The 25,422-nt window shown below is 38.7% G+C and overlaps 1 protein-coding gene across 6 annotated transcripts in view; it reads left to right on the top strand.

Moving 5' to 3' along the window:
- Positions 1 to 25,422, top strand: part of LPGAT1 (lysophosphatidylglycerol acyltransferase 1) — a 69,110-nt gene that overhangs the window by 17,807 nt on the left and 25,881 nt on the right. For all 6 annotated transcript variants that reach the window (XM_064509655.1, XM_064509658.1, XM_064509656.1 and 3 more), the window contains 3 exons: positions 8,945 to 9,063; positions 15,677 to 15,772; positions 19,460 to 19,733. In XM_064509655.1, the coding sequence (XP_064365725.1) occupies positions 8,945 to 9,063; positions 15,677 to 15,772; positions 19,460 to 19,733 (489 nt within the window). The remainder of the gene's footprint in view (positions 1 to 8,944; positions 9,064 to 15,676; positions 15,773 to 19,459; positions 19,734 to 25,422) is intronic.

The following is a 25,422-nucleotide window of genomic DNA, read 5'->3' as shown; positions in this document are numbered from 1 at the left end:
TATCCAGTGGGGAGGCTCATGTGACTTCAGTTTGTCCCCATTGCCTCTTATGTTGTTGCTGGATACCAGAGGGAAGAGTCTAGCCCTGTCGTCTTTACTACCCTTCCCCCTCCAAAGTATTTATGCACATTGGTTTAACCCCCTTCTCTTCTCCAGGCTAAACAGCCCTAGCCCTCTTAGCCTCGTCATATGTCAGATACTCCAGTCCCTGCTTTGTGAGCCTTGGCTGGACTCGCTCCAATATGTCTGTGTCTCCTCTCTGCTGGGGGGCCCAGCAGTGGATGCAGCTCTCCAGATGCAGCCTCACCAGGGCTGAGTAGAGGGGAAGGATCACCTGTGTTGACGTGCCGGCAAAGCTCTGCCTAATGCAGCCACGGATGCCATTGGTCGTCTTGGCCATGAGAGAGCGTTGCTGGCCCATGTCCAACTTGTTGTCCACCAGGACACCCAGGACCTTCTCTGGAAGGCTGCTCCCAGCTGGTTGGCCCCCAGCCTGTCCTGGTGCCTGGGGTTATTCCTTCCCAGGGGCAGGACTTGGCATTTCCCTTGTTGAACTTCATGAGGTTCCTCTCTGCCCCTTTCTCCAGCCTGTCGAGGTCCCTCTGAATGGCAGCACAGCCCTCTGGTGTATCAGCTACTCCTCCCCATCTTGTATCATCAGCAAATTTGCTGAGCGTGCACTCTGTCCCGTCATCCAGGTCACTAATGAAGATATTGAGCAGTGCTGTCCCCAGCATCAAGTACTGGGGTACACCAGTAATGACTGGCTGCAGTTGGACTTGTGCTCCCCCCACCTCCCCAAGTTACTTAAAGCAGAAGTCACCAGTGTTGACATCTTGAATTTCAGACTGCCGTGTCCCTTTTTGTCTTCTAAATGAAACTGTCCCCTTTATTTCTCACTCTTTCTGGATATATGTAAAGAGAAGGCCTGCCTCTAAACTTTTTCAGACTTGAGTCTGGGAAGGTACCAATTCTTCATCTTACGCAGCAGGTGGGAATTTTCAGAGAGATACCTATAATCTTCCAAAAAAAAAAAAAAATGTGTGCATAGAAGTGGTTGCTGTGTGTTACTGTGTTTGATGTGGCAGACCCTGTTTGTCAGCTCCGGTTCTGTCTGATGGTTCAGAGCTTGTAAAGTGCTGTAGCAATGAGCTGGGTAAGAGTCGTTAAAAATATAAAGCCACAGCCAACTGTTTTTTACTTCAAAGGTCCATAAGGGTAACGACGACAGTGAGCAGACGATATTTGCAGCACTTTTTAGTTACTAAGCTGCATTGGTATGTTTTGTGGGAAAAGAAACGCTTTCTTCTTACAGCTGCTTTTCCAAGGTACTCAGCCTTTTAGAAAGAGAAATGTGCTTGAATTGTTGTAATGGTGTTGTATTCTGAAATGTCCCTATGTTCAAAATGACTTTTCTTTTTAATTGTAGAAAAGCCAGGCTATTTCTCATAAAACAGTCTTATAGTCATACTTTCTCTCAACTTACCATAATTTTGCATTATAACTGTATTTAAAATACTGTAGTTCCAATATACAATACACTGAAGGTGATTTTAAGATTGTGCTATGAATTTATGCAAATCTGATTTTGGACTACATTCTTGTTAAGAATAAATGTACATGTCGTGGATGGAACTGCAAGAGTCTGACTTCTGTGTTTAAAAAAAGAAAAGCAAAAACACGTTCTGTGGATTTGATGTATCAAGTCATTTGCTTGAGTGCGAATCTTTTCTCACTCGTAAAAGAAAAAAAATTATCCTTGTAGATATGGACTGAAATGTGGAGCTCATTGGCCTTGTTTGGCTAAAAGAGTCTGTTTAAGCAAGTGCTGGACTTGTTTGCATCAGGGATTGACTATGGTATTCTGTCTTTGTCTCTGATTGTGGTGTTGCATGATGCAAACTAGTAGAAAACTTTATGTTCTTGTTCTTCTGATTAATATTTTCCAATCCTTAATATTTCTACAGGGAGCAATGGAACGTATGTGGAAAAATATTCCTCAGAAGATTTTTGTCATACGTGCAGACTTGTGCTCCTGTGACTTGTCAGAATAGGTTTCTTTCTCACCGTGTAAAATGTAGTCTTGCAAAGCTGCTAATCTTGTCTTTGCTCTGTGTAAGAACTTAGCTGATACTCTTCTAGACTTTTTGGGTTTTTTTGACATAAATATGTTTCTTTAACACCATGAACAACGGAAGCAGAGCTTTTTGGTCATCCCAGAACATCCAGAAGCATTTAGCCAGCAAAAGGCAAAACTTCATCCTTTGCACATGAGCCATTTTTTCGTTTACAGTAATCTTAAAGGCAGCTCCAGAAACTGTTGGAAATCGCCATTTTTGGACATGGATTGACAATGTTTCTTTGTATAGCGTAACTAGGAGTGACCAAAAATGGTACTGAATATCAACTTTAAATAGGAATTGACATGATAGCAGTTAATTTGAAGCGTATTTACTGTTGATTCAGATTCATCAGTATTTTCAGGATGTTGGTGACAATGTGCTTGAACTAGATCGTATTTTGAGGGTATTTTGACATTCCTTAAGATTTTTTTTTTTTTTTTAATTTCTAAGACGGCTTACTTCATTTTCGGTTTCCTTTAATAACCTTTACTTATTGTTCCAATGCTTCATTTCATAAGTGTGTTTAAAAATAGGAAAAACTACTCCTTCGCAGTGAGAGAAATGTGGGAAACTGCCCCCTTGTTTTGCTTCTCATTCTTCTGGGCAGCAAACAAGCAGTGGTTTTCTGGCCGTTATAACATCTGCAGTACGTACAGGATTAGAGGTTTGGGGGATTCGTTCATGAATGTAGTGATGTTTCTCTGGGTAGTTAATGTATTTTATCTGTCCCTGGGGAGGAACATGCTGTACGGTTTGCTGCCTCCATCGGTGGCCCGATGCACGAGCCCGAGGTCCTCCAGGAGGACTCTGGCACCCCGTCCCGTTCTTCGGTTTGGGAGCTGCTTTTGCAATGTTGGAAGCAGCAGAATGGCCAGTGGTGTGGCTTCTTGGCTGCTGTGGTTTATAGCTGTGAAAACCGCAAAAATAGAAGGGGGAAGCCAAGAACTGAAGACAAAAGGAAGTGTATGTTGTTTCCTAAAATGAGATGTGCAGGTGCACAAAATGGTTTCCTGCAGGAAAATGAAGATGGTGACTGGGACATATTAAACTCAGTTTATTACCCATACTATAGGAATTGTCTTACTTTATTGGAGGTTTCTCTTCCCCAGCTTGTTCTCCTTTTCTGACTTTTCTGTGATAAGCGTTTTCACTGGTAGAAAGAAAAGAAAAAATCTGCCAGTGGAAGTCAGTGTATTATTATCACAAAGGTCTGAATCAAGTTAGCTGTAAAAGATGCTTTTTTGGAATCAAACATCTGTCTGAAACTGTGTTTTTACAACCTTAGGATGTATATATTGTAGTAGCATTGGTATTTACAATACTTTTATTGATTAAAAAATGCATTCTTTAATAGCACAAGAAAAATAACGTTAAGCAAAGCTGTGTTTAAGGCTATCACATGCTGTTGTATATGTGTTCTTTCCCTTCTTTTCCGGATTGTACATTTATATTACTTAAAATCACCCGTATGCCATGTACGTACTTCGACATTATATGAAGGCTTCTCTGTCAGTAAGAATGAACTTTGGAAGAAATGAATAGGACAGGAGAAGCTGCTATTTTCTCTCCAATAGTGTGTCTGTATATATTTATATAATTTTTTTAAATGCCTTCTAACCCTAGAATTCTTGCTTAATAAATGTGAAATACTATTTGTATGATGATTTTAGACAATTGTTTTGATTCCTTTTTTCCCCATGGTTAAGTACATCAATCTGCAGACACATATGCCTTTAGCCTTTTTGTTTAAAAAAAAAAAAAAAAAAACAAAAAAACAAACCTACTTTCAGGATGTCTTTCTATTTTTTAAACTTTTTTTTAATTTTTATTTTTTAATGAGGTCTAAGCATGTTAAGTAGTTAACCTTTGGCATCACTTTTTGGATTTCTTAATGCCAGCTGTCAAAGAATCCTATCTACAAAGAAGACACAAATGAATTGAACAGCTGTATGTAGCTACTCTAGGTGAAACATGCTTTGGCTAGCCTTTCGTGGACAGCACTAAAACAGGGTTATATTGTACCAGATATGAATGCTGGATTATGAGGAGGAATGTTTAAAATGTGGAGACCTGGTTATTTACAGTTACTATTTTATACCTAATAATAAAGTTCCTTCTTTTAGAAAGCAAGGTCACTTTTGAGGAAGCGAAGGAGTGCGCCAAATAATAATGCTGTTTACTTGTTACTAAAAGTTTGCAAGTGATTGATTAAAGGTTATACTGCTTCCATGGAAGTGTTGCTAATCTGCAACTTCTTGAAATTGTTTGTTCTCTCCTGGACTCGGGTGTTTACAAGTGATCGGAAGGAAAATAAACCAAGCAGGGTGTGTGGGAGAAGGAGCCCAGGAGGAAAAAGTTCTTAGTTCCTCAAGGGGAAAAGAAAGGTGTGAATCTTTGTGTGTGTCCTAAAAGACTCAACTCTAAACAATAAATAATGTGGAAACCCAAATCAGTTATACATTGAAGAATATCGTAATTTTCAAACGTATTATGTAGTTCTTCGTTTTACGGGGTTTGGGTTTTTAATAATTGTGATAAGAACACTAAAGGATTTCCCTGACCTTGCCATAAAGTGTCAGTCTTTTCTTGTTTTTTGTTTACGGAACCAGTATGGTAGCTTTCAGATTTAGATTTACTAGCAATGCCACCATGAGAATTACACTCGTTGCCTTCACTGCCCGTTTTCTAATAGCTGTTGAAACTTCTGTCGGGAGGCTTTCCTTTTTCTGCTTTCCATTCAGTGGAGAAATAAGTACTAGCGAACAGTACTACTGAACACCTGGGTTTCTTATTTCAAAATATATTGAGTTGCAACTTCTGAAGTCATTCGGATGCCAAAGAAATTTGTGCGCGCTCTTACGGCACACACTGTAGTGAAACTATTGACTATAGTGAAGAAGCAGGGTAGAAATTCTCAAAACATTTTTGAAGACTTAAAATGCTACATGCAAAATGAAGTATGAAGCAGTAATATGAAGTTGTTCATATTAATTGGTATGCAAATCAAAACACTTTCACTTGCAGGCAATGTGCAGATTACTAGACTGACAGATTTGTCAGGTATGTTCAAGACTATAAAATAAATCCACTGAACTGTTAGTTGAGTAGTCGTTTGCCCATACTACTATTAAAGTGCTTTGATATTTGTTCATAGTATCACTTATACACACGCAGGTATGTTAAGGACATGATTACAAAGCAGCCGAGTGTTCTGAGTGCTCTCAATAGCTACATTTAGATGCACTGGTTCAGTTACAGCGTGGAAAAAACCCTCTTTTACTGCTTTTATTCTTTTCTTCTTTAAGCTCTGCAAGGAGCAGCTCATAAAAAGCTTAGTGTGCAAGTGATTATTTAAAATGCTTTGTTGATGTTTTAGAGACTTGTATACATTTTGGACGTCTTGATGTAAGGGAAGGCCAAATCTTTCTGTTCTGCATTTATTTGCATTTACGTGCTGCGTCTTGATCCATTGCTGTAGAATCCTTTTTCTTAGGACACTAAGTCACAAATGAAGTATCTCTAATAACTAAGCCATTTCTGTGTATATTTAAAGGGTAAAAGACTTTATTACTGATCAGGATTACCAGATTTGCCTGGTACTGAATTTACCGTGATTTCAAATTGCCAACTAAGACTGAGCTCCTCTTCCTTCCTTTCTTTGTCTTCTTTCATTTACATTTGCAGAAATCTAACTATTGTTAGGCTGGAGACACGGGACTGGTATCATTATAGAATGTGTCCTCGCAGTAGCAGGGAATCGTGGAGGAACGCTTGCTGGTTTTTAGGTGTCCTGAGTGACAAATATTTGTCTTTGAATTGTTTTTGTCTTTTTATAGTGGAGCGAAGCAGTGTTCCTGGTTCAGCTGCCATGCGTCTGAGGCTTTGATTTGAATGTTTCCACTTAGTGTGGAGAAATGTAATAGCACAAGTATTTCTTAAAGAAAAAAGTGCTCATTTTGGAAAATTTCAGACCAGTGAAAAAATTTAATGAAGACAGGCATTTATATTCCCCCTCCCCCCGAATTTAAAGGGGCACTGTGAACTTAAAACCTAGATACTTGATTTTCTTTTTTCCTTCTTTAAAAACTGTGTTAATGGCAGTGGTTTTGTGTGCACTTTTGTGGTTTATTATTCTGTTTCCTATCTAGAAATGATCTTTGAAGAACTGTATGAACTGATTCTTTTCTCACTGATAATCAGTTCAGTCAGTTGGCCATGAAGCACAAGAGACAGCCTGGTTGCCTAAGGAGAAATGACAGAGGGAAGGGAAACTAGAGGATATACAGCTGAATTACTGTGGTTTAATAACTTACTACCTGTCAGCTGAGCTGCAGCAGTTGAGCTATTAGCCTGACTAGTTGACAGATAACACGACTTGAATAAATCAATTAAAGCATTAAATCAAGTATTTTTTTACCTTGCATTTGGGAGTGGACAGCAGAGCCATGTTGTTAGTTACGATATTTCAGCTGAAACTTCTTAATGCATTTTAAGCTGGTTGCATGTTTGTGCACTCTTACTACGTTTAACCAGAGTAGGTAAAACACTTTAGGTAACTGCAGAAGCTTCCCCCACACCGCCTTTTTTCTTTGACTTAGACCTGATCTGAAAGCTTCAGTGTCAGACACTGGTCTTCTAGTCATGTGCTAAAATATATTTTTTCTAGCAAAATAAGCTGCATAACTCTTCCTTTTTAGCTATTTTCAATTGCCTGTTAGTTCTCATGACTTAAGTTTTTCAGTTACGACCTTTATTTTAATTCTTCAGAAAGTTGGATCTGTGAAACACTTTCAAAGATTAAGAACGGTCATTTTAAACTGTTCTGCAGTAGAAATGTTTAATATTAGAAATTGATATGTTCCAGGGAAATATCTATAAGTGAGAATCTTTTCTACTTCCAGTGTTCCAGAAATAAAATCATTTTATTTGTAGTTGGATACTTGCAAGAATCCTTATTTTGCAGATGCTTAATGCAATTTGTACTTATTTTCTGTTATTTTTGGAAAGTCACAGTTCACTAAGACTAGTGTATATTGGCTCCTTAATGAAGTGATGATTTCAAAATGAGTATGTACATGATACCTTTCCCTTGAAACAATTTTTTTCTTCCATCTTAGGTAGTTTCTCACATTGTGGGGTACTGCCACATGTAGACATGTGGAATAGTTGATAAGGAAGGTGCACAGTCAGCTATGATTGCCAGGCGTTTTGCAACTTCTGTGGAGTTAGAAGCCACAATCAGAGAGGACATCAGAGGGAATTTGCAAGTAATCAAGGAGACAGGATAAAGGAAACCTTCCTAGTTGTATTGAGGAAAAATACGGGCTTAGCTTACCAGGGAGAAAGAAAGGAGAGTAAACATCATGGGATGGATGGTGTTCTCTCCTCCCTGTCGGTCATCTGATTCCATATACTCGTGTCCAAATACACGTCTATTTAAGCCTCAATTCAGTACTAGTTTTGGAGTTGTTAGGAAGGAACAGAAGCTCTGCGGGTTTCAAATGTGGTGCAAATTGGATTTCTGCAAGGCCTGGGAAGCCATAATATGCATGGGTTGTTGCTTCTTGTCTTCAGTGTGTAGCCTATAGCCTATTGCTTTTGCTCAATTAAACTACTGTATAGAAGACGGATCGTAATGGAAGTATATCCTTTTAATGGTCTTGTGTGCTTGAGTTGTACGCTGTCTGTAGGCTTGTTAATAAAGCCTTTCTTAGCTGTACTAAAGATTCAGTAGCTGTGAGTGATAGCTGGCAAGAACCCCTTAAGATACTGCACAAATACAGAAAAAAAAAAAAAAAAATCCTCTCCTACCTATGTGGGCAGTGAGTCTTAGTTTTCCTTTTGAATTTGTTGAACTCTGTTCCCTGCCCATCCCTTCCCTCACCCTGCATTGCAGTTAACCATCCCTTTCATTGAAGAGGTCCAGACTGCTCGTTTCTCTCTTTGCCCCAATAACAGTATTAGGTGTATGCTGATCTTTGATTTATGGCAGATTTTTTCCAGTTTTCCATCCTCTGTCCTTCTGTAGGAGACCTTCTTCTCTTTCTCTATTTGTTTACTTTGTGATGATGCAATTAGCAATTTTAACTATTTTTTTTTCGTCAGCTCAGCATGTTTTTGCTAGTAAATGTTGGATGATCAACAGCTGTAGCTTCCTCCTGATGTCATTCCTGCCACTGAAATATCTGGCCTCTGGTCTGCAAAATAGTGACTAATAGTTCCTGTCATCTGAGCAGCTCATTTTTGAACCCACCTTCTTGTCTGTAATTAACTTATTTAGATTTGAATTACTGTTTAATGTAGCATTTTAAATATAATGTGCCAACTATGGATTTTTTTTTTGGTTTTCTTTTACCAGAGTCGTTTAATAAGAGTAAGTGTAGAAATGAAACAGACTTGCTGAGATTAAAAACAACAAGAAAAAAACTGATTTTTTTTTAATCTAATGAGGTGGGATAGTTGAATTTGAAAGCTGGGTCAAAAGCTTATGTAATTTTGAGACCCTAAATATAGACTGGTGTAATGACATAAAAAAGATCAATCTCTATGCGTATGTTCTGATGAAGTATTTTTGTTTTGTCTGTATCTTGCGCATGCAGTTTAAGATAAAGCTGGAAACCCTTTGCTTGGAAAAACGGTCTTGCTGATTTTCCTATCTTTATGCTATGTGCCAATTTAAATCTACATGTAGCATGTAGGTTTCTTTATTATAACTGTCTGGGTGTGGGGGTCTTTGTTTGTTTGTTTTGTTGCTAGTGAAATTAGCAATGTAGTCATTGTAAAGTTTACCTTTTATTTTTATTTTTTATTTTTTTTAATAGTAGTGGAATGGGGTGACGATGTTAAAGCAGTATCAGAAGATGAAGCCATGGTGCTGGTGAACCATCAAGCAACAGGGGATGTCTGCACTCTCATGATGTGCCTTCAGGATAAAGGCACGGTAGGCTACAACTGGGGAGTGGGATATCTTCTATATATACTGCTTGTTGCCCTGTGTGTGCTTGCATCTGTGTGTAGTACTGTTGACTTTTTGTGTGTTAATCCATCAAGTAATCCTATGGCCTTAAATAGGAAGCTTTTTGTTTAGATTTGGTGGAATGTGACAGCCAGTAGCTTGGAGCAGATCTGAGATGGTAAATGTTGCCTTCGAAGAAGGTCAGATACAAGCTGAGTCCATGTGGATCCTGTCTAGGTTAATATGGAGGGAAGCAGATCTCCTTGCGGATAGTCATTGTCTCGCTCCATGCCCTCACACAGTTCATCCCAACTTTGCTTAAACCAACATAAGTTTAGTTTCATGCTTATGACTTCATTCCAGAATAGAATTTTTCTCATGAAGTCAGAAGCAAATTGCGTATGGGATTTTGGACAGGAGTTCAGAAATCAAAAATGACTTCGCTATGAGAGCGTATCCAGGCTAAGCTGTCCAAAATCAGAATTCCCTGAGCTGCTGTTTCAAAAACTTTTAAGCATTTCTTGATGAGAAGTGCAGCTAATGTCAGCCATCTCACATGTTGCTGTTCAGAAATTTCACATCTAGGGAGTGTAATGCTGGAAACCCGGAAGTGGGTTCTAAACAGGGAATTAAATTCATGGGCAAATCAGGAGGAAGGGGTGTGTATGATTAGGCTGCAAAGGGTAGGAGACATACCTGGCAAACTGAAAAACTGCATACTGAATCAGTTGTGTATAACTTAAAATGTTATCTTCTCTCCTGGTACCATAGTGTGGGAAATGAGGAAAACAACTGTTCTTCCTTGCATCTGCACAATTTGTAATTGATCCTATATTTTTCTTAGAGTATATTAATCTAGATTTTGCATATTCAATGATTAACATTTTTGTAGAGTTTTTCCCAGGTCTTTCTTGTGACAGAGCTGGCACAAATACTCAGTTGTGATTAGGAAAGTATGAAAATGCCAATCAAGATTGCTAAAAAGACTGACTACTTCTGAATGTTCTGAAAGTACTTTTAATTGCTTTAATTCCTTTAGGAATTGAGGAAGTTATGTATTTTAGTATTGTACTGTACCCAAATGAGTAGAATGACAGAATAAACTCTTGGGAATTTTTTAATTCCCTTCGTCCAAACTATCCTTAGGACAATCTTTCAGGATGCCAATAAGTTATAAATGTGAAGATGCTGTCCTGTGGATGTGCATTTAATGTAACCTTGACTTTTGAAGTTCCAGTTGCATTAAAAGTTTTGGATATTGTAGAAATTCATTGACTCATGTTTGTATCCTAATACACACACGTGTGCATGTGCATGTGTCTCTGTGTGTATGTATTGTGTGTATATATGTCTAAACCATATTTATTCAACTTTTTTGACTCCATAAATAAATTATACAAATGAGACAGAGGTATTAAAGATTTGAGGGTTGCACTTACCAACATCATTATAAGAATCTTCAGTCAGAACAGAGTAAGTTCCAGTAAATGCGGAAGATGCTAAAGAAAGGAGTAAGGTGTGGAGGAGGGAAATAACCTTCACTGTGGAGACTTTTGGGTTTGGTGGTTTTCAGAAAAGCAAAGCATCCTTAAAATCAGGTGCCCCCCCCCCCCCGAGTTGTTATCATTGCTCCAAGAATATACAAGTCCTAAGCCTAGGATGGATTTAACTTTTTTTAGCTAACAAAAGGTACAAGCTTCAACACATGCTTAAAATATTGCATGAGTAGTACAAGCGGCTAAAAATAATGAGAAAGATCAGGATAGTTTATCCTTGATGGAACCTGCTGAATCAGGTGTTTTTAAATAGCGTGCTTCATATTTCTTAACAGGCCTACAGAATTGTCTTCTCTTTGAGGGGATGTGAAACCACTGGAGTAATAAAAGAAAAACTGTCCTGATGAAATTAAAAAATAAAAATAAAAAGCAACTAAAATGAGGCAGTTTTTTTAAAATATAGTTTAAACTTTACATGGAGTCCTGCAGAAGCTTGCTATTTATCTGTGTGTAGCAAGATAGTATTTTACAAGAATTGCTTTTATTTTGTTTAGGGCAGTTAAGCTGCATTGATTAATAAACACTTTTTACCGTTCAGAGAGTACTTCCTAGCTCTGTGTCCTTTACTGAGGGTGAAAGACTCTTTTTCTTTTGACATAGAAGGGAGCACAGAGATCTAAAATGACTTAGTGAAGGCTGCTCCTCAGCAATAGGGCAGTGGCAGAACTAGGAAGAGCTTTCTCCTGTAACAGTTCAAGATTTGCTTTGCTTTCATTTACCAGGCTGTGTGGACTGAATCCAGGTGTAATCCATGAGCACTTACCCATTTGCTGCTGCCTTTCTTTACTGCTAATTTAAGGCCTCAGAAGCATTCAATTTAAGGCAAAGTTCGGGGTTTTTTCTGTGTAGCAAAGTGTAGAATACCAAAGCTTTCTTGCAGCTTGCCAGTAGATTTCCTGAGGACCATGTAAGGAAACATGATGATTTTTTTTTTCTGGCATTCTGTAAATTCTTAGGCTACAGTACCATTTGTATACATCTGTTTTAAGCAAGTTTAATCTCCTCAAAGAGAAAGCTAAAATTGTGGCTTTAAGCCACTTCTCTTATAGATTCAGTTATGTGAATAAGGGAGACTTGATCGCTCGTTAAGGAAGTGAAGCTTGCATTAAAATTATAGCTTTTAGCTAAGGGCTGGTCCAGTATTGTTTGACTACTAGTTTTGCCATAAGACAAGCCACATGGAGCAAGGTTTCTGCTGAGTCAGAAATGACCTGATATGCTTTTTTTATAGCACAAGAAATTGTTCCAATTCAGTTGTGAAAGTAAGTGTTAAAACAAAGTATTAGTAAGTGGACATTTCATTAACATTAAATGTGATGTGTTCAGCAAAGAGGAATAGGTTAAAATGCTGCTTTTATGGCACACTTACTGGATTAGGAACGATAAATTTGGCTGTATTTTCTGAGCTAGAGAAGAAAGCACTGGCTGCAAGGCTGTAGTGGAGGGGAAGAATTGTTTTCAGCTGTTTTTAGTGCAAGTTGCAAGACATTTATTCCCAGGTTTCGTTGTGAAGTTGCAGATGGGTGCTTTAAAGATCAAAGTCAGTCTATTCAGGTTGCTTTGGTATGAAATCTATGCAGAATGAAATGAAAGTAGGCCTCCAAATAGGAGGTGCCCGGATTTGTTATTTGTTACTGAATCAGGAATATGGAGGAAATTCTTCTAAACTTCCCTTAGGTAGGAAGGAGGAAGCAAAAAGCATGAGAAGTGGTGTCCAAAAACTTTCAGTCTTTAAACACCTGTGTGTGTTTGCTTAAATCTACTTGAAACATGTGCAAAAAGACACTCATCTGAACAGTGCTGTTTAGTTTCTGAGGATATTAAAGGAGAGAAGAACCACCATTATCTTGCCTTTTCCTCTGTTCTGCCCTTGATAGCAGAACAGAACGAGTATCTGTTAACCTAGTGTGCCTGATGGTTGCAAACAAGATAACTAGGTGTGTATTGCTGTTTGAACTCTCCCTTCTTTTTATTTTATGTGGTAGAATGTATTTTTTTTTCCCCTCTTGGTACTCTATATCACTGTGTAGGCTCATAGGCAGATTTGACATCACCGAGCTTTGGAGTTTACCTGATTGTAGCCCACTTAAAGCAAGCTGCATGCTGTCTTGGTTAAAACTTCTATGTTACACTGATATACTTTGACACAATCACTCTTCCTCAAGAAGACTGAGGAGGTCCAAGGATACTAGTTAGAAGCTAGATGTCTTCTAAAACGTGGTCAGATGGACTTCAGGTTCTGAAAAGCAATGATAAACTTTCAAGAGAAACCTACCATCATCTAAATTTGTCAGCTAAATGGCAAGCTGGTACATGATGAGGAAGACTGGTATGGAAGGAAAGAAGCCCTGGCATTGCTGGGAAAGAGTTGCTCCTCCAAGATTGCCTCAGTACATCTAGGGACCAATGTTGACTCCTCAAAACTTCGCTCTTCAGGGAAGCAGCATATCTCCTTTGCTCATCTCCTCCAGCAAAATGATGTTGGCCTCGCCTCTACTTGATGTAATAGAACCATCCTTGTCAAAAAGTAAAAGTAATAGATGAGCACTGACAGTGATATGGCCATTGTTGCAGGCTAAAGCATTATCATTGGAATTTCAGAAGTATTGTTAACTTGATGATGGCAAAGACGTGGTCGTCTACATCAGTGTGTCTTCTCTGTGTGAGTGCGTGGGCATGAGCTGATGGTATTGTGATGCCGTAGGGAACAATAACTCCTCTCAAAAATGTTTTTCTTTACTCTTATCCTTCATGCACACCTTTCCTTCATTTTTTTCCTTCTGTTTTACTGAAATGGGGAGAATGTCCCTCTCTGCAGAGAAGAATTTTTGCTTTAAGATTCTTTCTTGTCTCTTTGTAATACTATGTAAGGGATAGTTGTGTTAGAACCACTCTGGCTAAATTAGTCTCAATTGAGGAGCTAGATCTAGGAGCTAATTTTTCTCTTACTACTCACAAATATGTAGTGCGTCTTTGCTCCCTTGGACATTTAGCATCTACTAAGAAATGCTATTGGCAGACAGGAAATGATACTAGCATACCCTCCAAAGCAAGATCTTTCACCTCTCTTGAGAGCTATTTTTTTCTCTCAGGCCTGGTTTCCCTTTCTACTTGTACAGATGCTGGAGGATCCAAAACTGGTGCTCTTGCATTATCCAAACTCTTCAAATAGAAAATTGGCTAAGGCTAAAAACCTGCAAAAGTTGAGGTGTTTTTCATAATGTATTCTTTTACAAAGATAGCCAGCTTCTATGTATGACATTTAGATTTAGTTGAAAGATTATCTCTATGTCTATGACAGTAAAGCATCTCAGATGTTCTTTGGCAGTTACGTTCTTAAAAGTGTGTCAGGCTTCACTTTGCTGAGCATCTTGCACCAGTTGTTTAAGGATAAGTAAAAGAAACAAGGTATGTAACAGTTATTTTTCTCCAAGTATATAGTCCAGGATTCAATTATAGCTTCAGTGATCAAAGAGGAAAATAGGTAATCAGAGCACTGCTAAGAGATAATTAGATGTATTTGGAAGAAAGACTTCTGTTTTGGAAAAAGAGTTTGATAATCTGCGTTTTGTATCCAAAATTTCTTATATTGGAATTCCTGCATTAAAATGTTTCTTTCTACAAGTTCTGCTTAGACATGCAAAGATGTGAAAAGAGGCAAAAGCCACCATCATCCACTGCAGCAAACTATTTTGGTAGAAGCATTGTTGAAAGCACGGGCGTGCATTTAGTAGGCTTCTGAGTATTTCAGTGACTGTGCAAACCTCTGGCATTTGAAGAGTAAGCGTAGAGTACGCTTTAGCGGTAGATGTAGTCAACTAATGCATGAACAACGTATTGTATTTTCTTAAAGAATCTAGCATCTTTATTTCTGTCTTTGTGCCAAGTTATGTGTCTTAGACAACTGAAAGATGCCAAACAGGGCATGCCTGCTTAAGACTCAAAAAAACCATCTTCTGACTACTAGAGAAATAATGTGCTTCTTGTGGATTTCATATTCTTTCTTGATCATGATGAATACAAGAGAATTACATTGTGTGGCTTTAAATTTCACTGAACTTGCATCAGTCTTTGAATGTGCAACATTCTAATACAGGAGAAGTAAAGGCAGGTAGCCTCATGTATGGCTGAGAGCATATAAGAGATATTGGAGTTTCTAGTTCTGGAAAGCCAGCTCCTACCCCTCTGAAAATCTGTGTGTAGGAGCAAGAAAGGAAGAGACCTCTCAGGAGTAGCAGCTTTTCCATACTCTTGTTATTTACTTATTCTCAAGTAACTTTTACTACCCTAAATCTCAAAGGACTGAACATACATAATACCTGCCTTCATTGTGCTATGAAAGTAATGGTCAAGGTGAATCTAATGGGTCAACCTCTATTTTTACCTTGTCAGTGTGCTCCTTGGTCAGGAGCACTTAACAAAATTGCTGAGGGATGCATGTGGCTGCTCTACCATGGGGAAAAGACATTAATAGCATGTGGGCTGTAGCTAGGTCTTAGTAGTGAATGCTGCTGTTCAAAGACTAGGATGAGCATGTATGGCGCATGCACATATCAGAAGTGGGGGAAGCAAATGATCCCATCTCAGAATTCCCAATGCAAAAAATGTAAGGAAACATGTTTTTATAGTAGACGTGAAACAACTGGAGATTTGTGTGTCCTTTAACAAAAATTGAAAATGGTTTGGGTTTGCAGTTCTGACTTAAAATTATAATGGAATGTTAGTAAGAAACATTGTCCCATGTGTGTGTAAACATGGAGTGGGAATGACTCCAGCATGGTTAGTAGTGTAGAACCATATGTTAAATTTTAAAAAGATATTCTGTATTTAATATTATCCTTGAAGGAGAAGTGGTTTAGCACCTCTGCTGCTTCTTACTTTGAGGCATAAAGGACTTAATTCCATATATTTGCTTGTTTCTATTGGTGTTATAAGGGTGACTTTTTAGTAGCTTCAAAAAAAAAAAAAAAAAGACTGGTATATACATGATTCTCTGCATACAGTATTTATTAAGCTTTTTTTATTTTTTATTTTTATTTCAGGTTGTCCGTCAGATGATGTGGCTGATGGATCATATTTTTAAGTATACAAACTTTGGCATTGTGTCTCTAATCCATGGAGACTTCTTTATAAGACAGGTAAGTGGAGATATGCAATAGTGCTTTGTTTTATCCTTATCTCTGGAACCTTGTGTTCTGGGACTTGCTTGTGCCAGTTGGCCTAGATGGATTGCAGGATGAAATAGCTATCCTGAAATGTGTATTTGGATAGAACTTTGATATTCTGAAACTGCTTTTTAAAAAACTCCTGTATTGTTTAAAACTTCTGTCACAAGCATCTACAGAACTGTACCAAGATGGGAGGGTGTTATGAGAGAGCAGTACAAATGAAGTACGTGGGCGGTCCTTTTTGTCTCTCCACTTCTGACTGCATGTTGTTGACCTCTTTCTTCTTTCCTTAGTGCCTTTGAAGCTATGCAGTGAGTCTGGTTAGTTCAGTGCTCTGACTGTCAAGGTTAGTTTCGGATAAGGAAAGGCAGGACCCTCCTCTTTGGTGACAGGGTTTAGATCAGTTTAAACTGGTGGTGAACCTGCATAAATAGTAATGAATTGATTCTTGAAGGTAAATTAATATTTGAGCTTCAGAAATTCATGTGTGTTGAGTCCAGCATCCCAAATATTAATGAGTGGAAAAATTCAGTTTCTTTTCACAGTTTTGGGGGGGTTTGTTGTTGTTTGGTAGCTGTTGAACAGACCCACACTTTAAAAGTAGAAACTTAAAAATTTAATGGTAAGCATAGATCTGGTTCCAGTTACATGCGCTATGATACCCTGCGTACACATTTTTTTCCCTTCCTCATTTGTCTGGGCTCAGAATGTATGGACAGCCAGAGAGAATTCTTGTATTTTAACTTTGCAGAGAAAGAGAAGCTAATTTATTCAGAATGATACAATTTTATATTCATTCACAGCAGTATACTGCTACAGTGAGATTTCTGACTGAGAGAGCAGAGGCCTGCCTAGAAAACCTCTGGCAAGGTTATGTAATAAAATGAAGGTCTCCAGAGATATACAGCCATGAACTATGAGAGAGTTCGGAAGAGAACAGGACTTGATATTTTGTAAAATATAAACCCATTTCTGTAGCTCAAATTCACAAAACACATGTTTTGAAGTACACATGGCTGTCAGCTCTTTAACTAATTTCTGAATGTTTGCTGCAATTCCAGTTACAAAACATAACCAAATCATTACTGAGCTACAGAAAGTAAGGCTTTTCCTTCCTCATTTTTGTGAAGTGGCAGAGGTGTGCAACATAACAAATAAAATGTTACCCATCATGAATCTAAATATAAATGGATTGAACATAAAATGCTTCTTGACTGTTTGCTTTTCCCTGATGGGTATAGCATAAACACTTGAGGGGAGGAGTGATGATCCTTTACCTGACTATAAAAAGGCATTACTAATATTTGAGCAAATAATTTCACTTTTCTGTAAAATAGTATAATTTGATCATGGCATAGTATATTCTGTCTGCTAAAAGTGTGTATTAGCCTCACTCTCAAGAGCAGGAACAACAGCAGTTTTAGGAATGCTTTTGATGACTGCTGCAAGTTGACTAGTGCCTTCCCTTTTCCTATTGAAAAGTTTCCTAGAAACCGACTCTCTCGTTGAGTTGCCGCATTGATGATGCGAAATGCATGTTGCTCCAAAGGATTTGTCAGAAGTTTGCTACTACCTGACTTCTTTCCTGTAAAGGAAAGAAGGTTCAGCCTGTTGCCTGTGACACTGATAAACTAGCCATGATCTTGAAGAATGGGCAAATTAAGGCATTTCTTCTGCTTCCATATAACTCACTTTCTCTTCTTTCTGGATAGTATTTCAAATGCGTGTATCTTCCAGGGCTCTTCAGAATTCTACTAGTTTTCATTGTTGGCTTTTTTTATTATTATTATTATTATTATTATTATTATTATTCTAAAACACACCTTGCTTTCCCCTTAGTCTGGCAGATTTTTCTGTATTACAGCATTTTAAGCCTCCTAATATTTGCCAAACTTCAGTTTATCCACTAGTCATATTCTTTAGGTATGTCAGGTTTTGGGAAGTTTTAATATCTAATGTATGAAAAGTTTATTGTTCACTGCTCTTTTCTTAACTACTGTGCTATCCTGGAGTCCTGTGATCTGGTGTGAAAGGACTGTTTTAACTGAGGAACTTCTTTATGTTGCTCCCTAATTGAATTAATATGAGCAGGCAGAGCTTTTTCCTTCCCTTCCAAAAAGGTAAGTTAGGAAATAATTGCAATGATGAGATTTCAAAATGTAGGAGAAATGCTTTCACAGAATTTGTCTTCAGTAAAATACTACTTATTGTTGCCTTCCATTCAACCCTATTCCGCTCCACCACCACCCCCAACCCACTTAACAAAACAAAAAACCCTCAAAACTAGTAGAAGGTTTATGGCAGTATCCTTGAGCTTTCAGAGAATTAAAACTGCCTCTGCTTAGGAGAATTTAAACTTTTGACTCCTGTGTCTTTTGAGCGATTTGGCAAAGTCACTTTAGAACCCTCAGAAATACTAATTGGTGTAAATTCATGCCTGTGAAAATTAGGGTGACTTGCTCTTGCTGTGTGTGGGAGTGGGAAGAGAGATCTCTGTTGTTAAGATATTTCTGTGGTAATTAAGGACAAATCTTACTGTCTTTGGCCATAACAGTTTGTTATGCCCATAATCAAAGTAATTCATTCATCTTAATGTTAGACATAGCACATGCAATTGCTTGGTATTTTTAAATGTGTCTTGTATACCTTACAGAGTATTTAAACAACAGTGTTGGAACCAGCATAAAATTGTTTTCCAAAGTACTGGTAAAATGGAAAAATGAAAAGCTTTAACTCTGTTGGCTTCAGTTAAACTGTATTTTACATTAGATGAAAATCTGAAAGAACTTTGCTCAAAATATTCTCCTATTTCAGTTGAGGGTTGAGGAAAATTACAGCTGAAGAGCCCAAATGCACATATTGCTTGCTCAGGGGCACTAGCTTAAGTTCCTGCAAAGCAAGTTACTTTTCACTCTACAGCCTCTCCTAGAGGAAGAAAACCTGTAAACGTTACAGCCCAGGACTGTTTTTCTTTCACATGAGGCTCTTCTAGAAGAAAAGATCCAATCAATAGGTGTTTTTTGTCAGTATGCTAATTTCAGTTGAAACTAAGCATTCAAGCAGCACAGTTTTTTGGAGAGTGGAGAGAATTCTGCAGGTTTACTGTGATAACTGAATTAAGGTTTGTACCTGTGCAATTCTAATATGGGGACGGGGAGAAAGTTTTATCAAAGATAATGGGGTTATTCAGAGCAAGTGAAGATGTTACTTAGCTTGCAGATACTACTGATGGTCTGGGGACAGGAAGGACACAACTTAGCCTCTAGATTGTGTTTGCAGGATTCTACATAGCAAATTCAATTTGGAAACTGGTAATAAGTATAGAATTCTGTAAACACATTGTCCTGTTATGTGGAACTCCCATTAACAGTCTAGAAGTCACACTTGCAGAGAAGTGGTCAAATGGAGAGTTTTATCCTCACTTTCAAAGGCTTTTCTTTTCTTTTTTTTTTCCTTTTTTTTTTTGCCACCTTTCTCTAAAGTTGCATTAACTTGGCCAACAGTGGTTACTATGAGGACAACATTACTTTTTTTTGTAGTAGAGGCTTATTTGTATCTCTGAAAAGAGAGACAAATCTTAGAACTGTAGTAATTATCTGTCTAACTTCATATCTCTTAAGCATTCATTTTATTTAGGTAATGTTTTATCCATTATAGGGAAGAGCACACCGTGACCAGCAGCTTGTGTTACTCAAGGAGCACCTAGAAAAATATTACAGGAGCCGTAATCGGAAATGGATTGTTTTATTTCCAGAGGGTGGCTTTCTTAGGAAAAGGAGGGAAACAAGCCAGACATTTGCCAAGAAAAACAATTTGCCATTTCTTAAACATGTCACCCTGCCAAGACTTGGGGCAACACAAGTAATTCTGAAAACGCTTGTAGCTCAGCAAGAAAATGGAACTCTAGCAGGTGGAGACGCTGTGATAAAAGGTAAAGATCACTTAACTCTTATGGATAAAAAGCAAATTGAATGTTCAAGATTTGTGAGTTATTAAGCAAAACCTTTGTCAGTGTTGAGTTGAAGAGGTCTCTTTAAATGTCAGAGTACACTCATAATACACCATCATATTTATATAAACGTTTTCGTATTTAATTTCATTTCTGCTAATTTTATTTCTGACGTTGTGAGACAAGAAAAATGAGAACCTTAATTAAAGTTGGTCCACAGTGTGGCTGCACGAGTGCTCCCTTTAGCAAAAATGATGGGTAGAGCAGATGCTGGAATGAGTAGCTGGGACGGGCAGAAAGTGGGGTTGCTTCTTTCAGAAAGATTGGTCTATGCTGTTTTATGATACAATGGAACTACAATAAAAGTATTTCTGGGATATGCAGACTACTTGCAAGTTTCTGTTCCTGGCTTTAAAAATTTCCTTGCATCCAGTACTGTGCAGGCTCCATTCTTCTTCTCAGAGTATTTCCTCCTGAGTTCAGGTTTTTCTTTGTCTCTTCTCTGCAGACTTTGACGACTGTCCCCTCTATTGCTGTGAGTTAAACTGTCATTGAAGTCTGTAGATTTGAAAGATTGTTTTGGATCTCTTTTATTTTAGCAGAGTTATGAAGGAACAAGAATATTCCTCCTGCATTATTAGTTTGGAACACCTGGGGTGTAGAGGAAAGTATTGTTCTGGAATATAAATATGGCCTGTAGCTATAGGAGGTGGTGCTTTTAGTCTCTCAATTTTTAAAATTAATTTCTTGGCACTCAAATACAGTGGAGTTAGATCTTGTTTGACTTAGTTGTGGATTTCTGTTACTTATAGAAAGAAAGGATTGGGGATTTGTGTTGCATTTTTTCTTACTGGCAGGTGGTGCTGGGATTTTCATACCAAAATTTGTCTAAATCAGAATCACAGAATGGTTAAGGCTGGAAGAGACCTTTGGAGATCATCTAGTCAACCCCCCTACTCAAGCAGGGTCGCCTGGAGCACGTTGCCCAGGACCCCATCCAGACAACTTTTGAATATCTCCAAGGACGGAGGCTCCAAGAACTCTCTGGGCAACCTGCTCCAGTGCTCTGTCACCCTCACAGTAAAGAAGTTTTTTTTCCTCATGTTCAGACAAACTTCCCGTGTTTCAGTTTGTGCCCGTTGCCTCTTGTCTTATCACCGGGCACCACTGAGAAGAGTCTGCCCCATCCTCTTTACACCCTCCCTTCAGATACTTATACACACTGATAAGATCCCCCTCAGTCTTCTCTTCTGCAGGCTGAAGAGTCCTAGTTCTCTCAGCCTTTCCTCATAGGGGAGATGCTCCAGTCCCTGTATCATCTTAGTAGCACTTCATTGGAATCACTCCAGTAGCTCCATGTTTCTCTTGGGCTCTTGGGGAGCCCAGCACTAGATGCAGCTCTCCAGATGTGGCCTCACCAGGGCTGTGAGTAGAGGGGAAGGATCACCTCCCTCGACCTGCTGGCAATGCCCTGCCTAATGCAGCCCCTCATGCAGGATACCATTGGCCTTCTTGGCCCTAAGGGCACATTGCTGGCTCATGATTAACTTGTCCACCAAGACTGCCAGGTCCTTCTCCGCAGAGCTGTTTTCCAGCAGGCTGGTCCCCAGCCTGTCCTGGTGCATCCTAATAAAGCCACATATGTGGATAGCTTTGGGTTTTTTGTCTGTGGTGAAGTTCAAGCTTTGGGGTTAGCAGGAATCCTCATACAGAAATTGCTTCTGGACTTCTAGCTTTTAAGTTATCCTTGTCAACATAGGAAATGGGTAGATATGTTCATTGCATGGGAGAGGAGGGAAATTTTTAAATGCATCAGAATATCGCCTTTCAGGCTACATCCAGAATAGAAATAGACTCTAAAAACCCCTTGCTGTCTTAGAAGATCTTGCGGGGGGGTGGGGGGGGGGGAAGGAAAGAAAAAGAAGCAAAATGCCCAATCTGTAAGTTATTTATTTATTAAGGATAAATATGGCTTGCTGCTGTTCCATTTGTGCTTCCCAAAGGCACAAAGGTATAAAAAGTAAATTATAGGCCTTTTAGTTCTGGAAGGGAACCAAAAACACTCACCAAAATACAAGTTTTATACTTTTGTACTTTAAGATTGTTAAAAAGTTCATTGAACATCAAGCCTGACTTTTGTGGTTGGGGGGGGGTGTGTGTGTGTGTGTGTGTGTGTGTTGAGTAATGTAATTCAGGCTGTTGAGAAATGAGCGTCTGATACTAGAAGATTTAGTTGACTGATTTAAAAAAAGGGGAAAAAAAAAAAACCAGTAGACTGAAGTGTAGTGGAATTGCATCTGTCCATCCTACTTAAGACAGAATTGGAAAGATAACTGAAGAAAAATAGGAAAGAGAGAAAGAAATGTTTGTTTTAACCATCATTTTTTTCAGAGTAAAAGAGTAGTGGATGTGAAAACATAAAAGGGATGAACAAAAGAAGTAAAACTAAATTTTATATGCCAGGAAGAATAATATTTGACGTATTTGAAGTGAGTTATTTTAAGTTCTCTCTTCCCTTAAGCTCACAGAAACTTTCTGCCACGATGAGATTTCCCCTTCAGAGATGCATGAAGGGTTAATTCTTGACCTGTGTCATGTGTAAAAGACTCTTGCTCTAATCTTCTGCCTCCCAGATGCTTTCCCTTCACTCTCGCCTCTGCAGGAAAAGAATTTTTTGAGGAATGTGCTTGTTCAGTTGAATGCAATAAGGTTTTGTAAGGTTATATTTTGAAGTTACGCATCTAACAGATTAGTCATCTTTGCTTCGTGTATGCCAGAACTGGGCGTAATATATACAGGAATGGTTACATCAGCGTCTTGCACAGAGCTTGTATATAAACTTTTTGTGCTTCTAATTAGTGTTCCCTTGCTTGAAAAGTGGCCTTTTGGGCAGTAGCGTGGCATGTGAAGTCCGTGGTTCAGCTGAAACGTTCTTCCTCTGTACGCTGCTTCGTGGGCTCTGCGCTGCTCCTGTCATTCCTCTGGCCTGCTCTACCAAGCCCCTCGGCTTGCTGTAATGAACTTTCTTGTTACTTATCGTTCGCCCAATCTTTGTTATCTCCAAGCTTTACTGGTAATGATTAGAGTTCTCCTCTTCCTCCCGCCCCGGTTGTAGATAATTTGGTTTGTACATGAAGGTTAGGGCCAAGAAGTAATTTCTCCTTCTCATCCAAAATTATATCTGCTTCCTGTTGAGTTTCCTTGCTAGCTATGTTGAGATGGTTCCAGATACACAGTTGCTGTGTCCTTGAGAGCTATAATGTAACTAGTATTTAATTCATTTAAAATAATCCTTATAGATTTTTATACCATTCTGCTTTCTTACGGGAATGGTGTATAATATTGGGTCAAAAAGTGGAAAAGAAGACGAAAGCAGCTATAATGTAAAAGATAGTTCATTTTTAATACAATGCAGTGATGTGCTCTGGTTTGACACAAACCCTGCTGCATAGTAGTTGTTTCATCATTTGTCACCCTTCCCCAGCCCAATAGCTTGATTTGTGCATCAAACATCACTGGAGTTATAACCTTCAAATAATACTTTAAGAACTGTACAACAGCTATATACTACATAATCTGTCTCTCTCCCTTTATAAAGTTTCTAATTTGATTTCCCCTTATCTCTTTGTTAGAGAGGGGTTTATGCTGTGAAGTGCAAGGTTCAAAAATTTCATTAGCCTTGTGATATTAATATTCTTAATATCCAGTCCTCTTTTCAGTTTATTCTTGCACAAGTTGTGAATCTCTCACACTTTATTATCTAGTTCTTCCCATGGAGTGTGACAGGAAGAACAGAAGTTCCTGGGCTGGACAGTCAGTACTATTTGGCATTTTCTTACATAAAATGATCACTTCTTTATTGGTTGCTTTTCTGAGGCAAGCAGTCTCTATCTTCTTCCTTTCCTCTTCCTATGAGTTTCCTGAGCCTTTGCCATGTATCTTCATTTAAAGTTCCAAATTTGAGCCCTCATCTGTGTGAAATGTAACTTGCTGCTGGCGAATACTGAACTGAATGACTGAAACACTTACTGCTTTTGCACCTAGACTGCTGCCTTTTGAAATAAATGTTTCATTATAATGAAAGTGTAAGTTTTTTCTTTTTCTTTTTTCTTTTTTTTTTTTTTTTTTTTTTTTTTGAACGGATGGAAGGATGGAAAAACATTTAGGGAAGGCAATAATATCGCTCGATGACTTGCCAGAGTACTTTTGAAGCTAGAAAATAAAGACAATGCATTTAAGTGTTGTCTGTCCCTTAAGAAGTGGTACAAGAGTTACTTCTGGTGTTTGAGGAAAGCCTCCCTCTGGAGAGGTGCGCTGAGCCCCCCAAAAGTGCTGCTGTTGGTGCCTTCGTTCCAGGAGAGGGTTTTCATGGGGAGCAGAAATACAGACAGCGTAAAAATACTTGACGTATATCCATCAGCCCTAACCCTGGGGGGATTGATGTGTTTGTTTTTAGCAGAACACTCAGTCTCTGATGTGGCTGCAAATACAGTGTTTCTTCAATTAATAAGAATCCGTCTTCTTGTAAGTCATGAAACTAGCAAAATGTTCTGGCAAAAATCAAACGTGTTTTGCCCCGTTTGTTGAGACGTGTCTGGCTTCAGTGCTTATGAAAGAACAGCTGGCAGTTCAGAGTGGGTTGGAGCAATTCTTCCCTGCAGATAGGGATTCTGGATAGAAAAGAATACCCCAACCAAGGATAAACCTGCAGCAGTTTCTTCTGATAACAGGCTTCTATGAACTTGGTTATAGCTGTATTGAAATGCTATCTTACTGTTTTCATGTGTGGTATGTTTAGTTATTTCTGTTGCTTTATTTCTTAGAGAAATTCAGTTTTCCCTTTTGCAAAGCTGGACACCAGACTCCATAATTTTTTTTAATCAAATTTTTTAATTCACTGTCTTGTGAGGGTGCTGGGTTTTTTAGTTGGTTGTTTTGTTTTAATCCTGGAAAAGCAGCTGCTTATTTTGTTCCCAGTGAATTGTGATTTGTTATGGCGAGATCTTGGCATGATCAGTAAGACGTTCAGGCCGAAAGCTAATCTTTGGCGAAGGAGTTAAAATTAAGTTCAGTGGTCCAGCTGACCGTGTGAATACAAGTACAGGACAAGGGAGATGAGACGAATACATGGTACGCGTGAGGAAGTAATAGCCCCTTTTGGCTGCATTTAGGATAATGTAAGCTGTTCGAGAAACCACACCCGAATAGTATTAAATGTTTTCAAGGGGAAGCTGCAGCCCTAAGTTTCGCTTTGGATGGTATATTCTTTTCTACTCCACAAGTGATGGAGTGGTAGCACGCCATCCAGAGCTTGGCGGGAGGCAGGGTTTCCTGTTTAAAACAGTCCTTTTTGACACACTCTTTTTCTGAGGCGTAACCACTGATTACTGATTGTCTGCTGGCGGGTTTGAAAGTTCGAGTCCCTAGTCGGATCCAGATTACAGCGTTGGTTGAGAATGATTCCAGGGAAGGTGAGAAGCTCTGAACCCCAATAAATCTGTGATAGTAGGTGGTCAAGTGTCTGCTGTGGGAAGACTACGGAAGATGACGGAGCGCTGACTATTCTGAAGAATCTCGGTCCCAACTACATATGAAGCTGTTTATTATCACTGGATGCATAATGAAAGCAGAAATAAGGAGTAGCTATGAAAACTTGCCTCTGCTGGTGATT

The sequence above is a fragment of the Dromaius novaehollandiae genome, chromosome 3 (genome assembly GCF_036370855.1).
Source record: "Dromaius novaehollandiae isolate bDroNov1 chromosome 3, bDroNov1.hap1, whole genome shotgun sequence".
Lineage (NCBI taxonomy): Eukaryota > Metazoa > Chordata > Aves > Casuariiformes > Dromaiidae > Dromaius > Dromaius novaehollandiae.
This window is presented reverse-complemented; position numbering and strand designations above follow the sequence as displayed.